Here is a 1,018-nt window from a genome sequence, read left to right as displayed (position 1 = left end):
GCCTCCCAACCAGCGCTATTTTATAGTCGATAGCTCGGCTTGTGGCACAGGTGTGTTACGGGACTTTGAATATGGCTCGGGAGGTCCTGCATAGTTTGCTCAATATGGTCTTATTCCGCATTGCATTTATCCTTCGCACTTCAACCCTGTCCTTTTCCAAGTGGTGTGATTTTTCCTCATCATCCGTTTGAGACTCGACAATGCATATCTCGATCTCCTTTGAGTCAGTGAGAGTGGATTGAGGGTGCATCATACCGACCTCCTGAATGTCTGGCGATTTCTTCAACTCAAAATTGTAGGGGATTCCTATGTCAATCACCCCAATCTGGCAACAGGTGTCTGGCTCGATGGGATATTTCATTGCCTTGAAAACATTGAAAGAGACTTTCTCTTCCCCCAACCGCAATGTCAATTGTCCTTGTTGTACGTCTATGAGCGCTCTTACAGTAGCCCTTTCTCCTCCCCCAGCCTCAATGTCAATTGTCCTTGTTGTACGTCTATGAGCGCTCTTGCAGTAGCCAAAAATGGTCGTCCCAATATGATAGGCACGTCTTTGTCTTCTTCCATGTCCAGGATTAAGAAGTCTGCTGTGAATATAAGTTTATCCACTTTGACCAATGCATCTTCGATAATCCCTCGTGGATGTGTAAGTGATCGATCAGCCAACTGTAGAGTTACTGTAGTTGCTTTAGGCTCTCCCAATCCTAGTTTCCTGAAAATAGATAAAGGCATAAGATTAATACTCGCACCAAGATCACACAATGCTTTATTAAAATAAAAATCACCAATTGTGCAAGGGACAGTGAAACTCCCTAGATCTTTCAATTTTGGTGGAAGCTTTTTCTGAATTCTTGCGCTGCACTCTTCCATTAGCATTACTGTTTCATGATCCTCTAGCTTGCGTTTATTTGATAATATGTCTTTTAGAAATTTTTCATAGCTGGGCATTTGTAATAGTGCATCGGCTAGTGGGATGTTGATATGGAGCTTTTTGAAGACTTCTAGAAATTTCTTGTAC

At 42.5% G+C, this 1,018-nt stretch overlaps 1 protein-coding gene across 1 annotated transcript; it reads right to left on the bottom strand.

The window, feature by feature from the left end:
• Positions 1–441: 441 nt before the first annotated feature.
• LOC111392222 lies at positions 442–948 on the bottom strand. The gene is made up of 2 exons (XM_023017511.1): positions 863–948; positions 442–712 (listed from the first exon to the last, which is right to left on the bottom strand). The coding sequence occupies exons 1-2, from the start codon at positions 946–948 to the stop codon at positions 442–444; spliced, it is 357 nt and encodes a 118-aa protein (XP_022873279.1).
• Positions 949–1,018: the final 70 nt, after the last annotated feature.

Source organism: Olea europaea, unplaced genomic scaffold (genome assembly GCF_002742605.1).
Source record: "Olea europaea var. sylvestris unplaced genomic scaffold, O_europaea_v1 scaffold9035, whole genome shotgun sequence".
NCBI classification, from domain to species: Eukaryota; Viridiplantae; Streptophyta; class Magnoliopsida; order Lamiales; family Oleaceae; genus Olea; species Olea europaea.
This window is presented reverse-complemented; position numbering and strand designations above follow the sequence as displayed.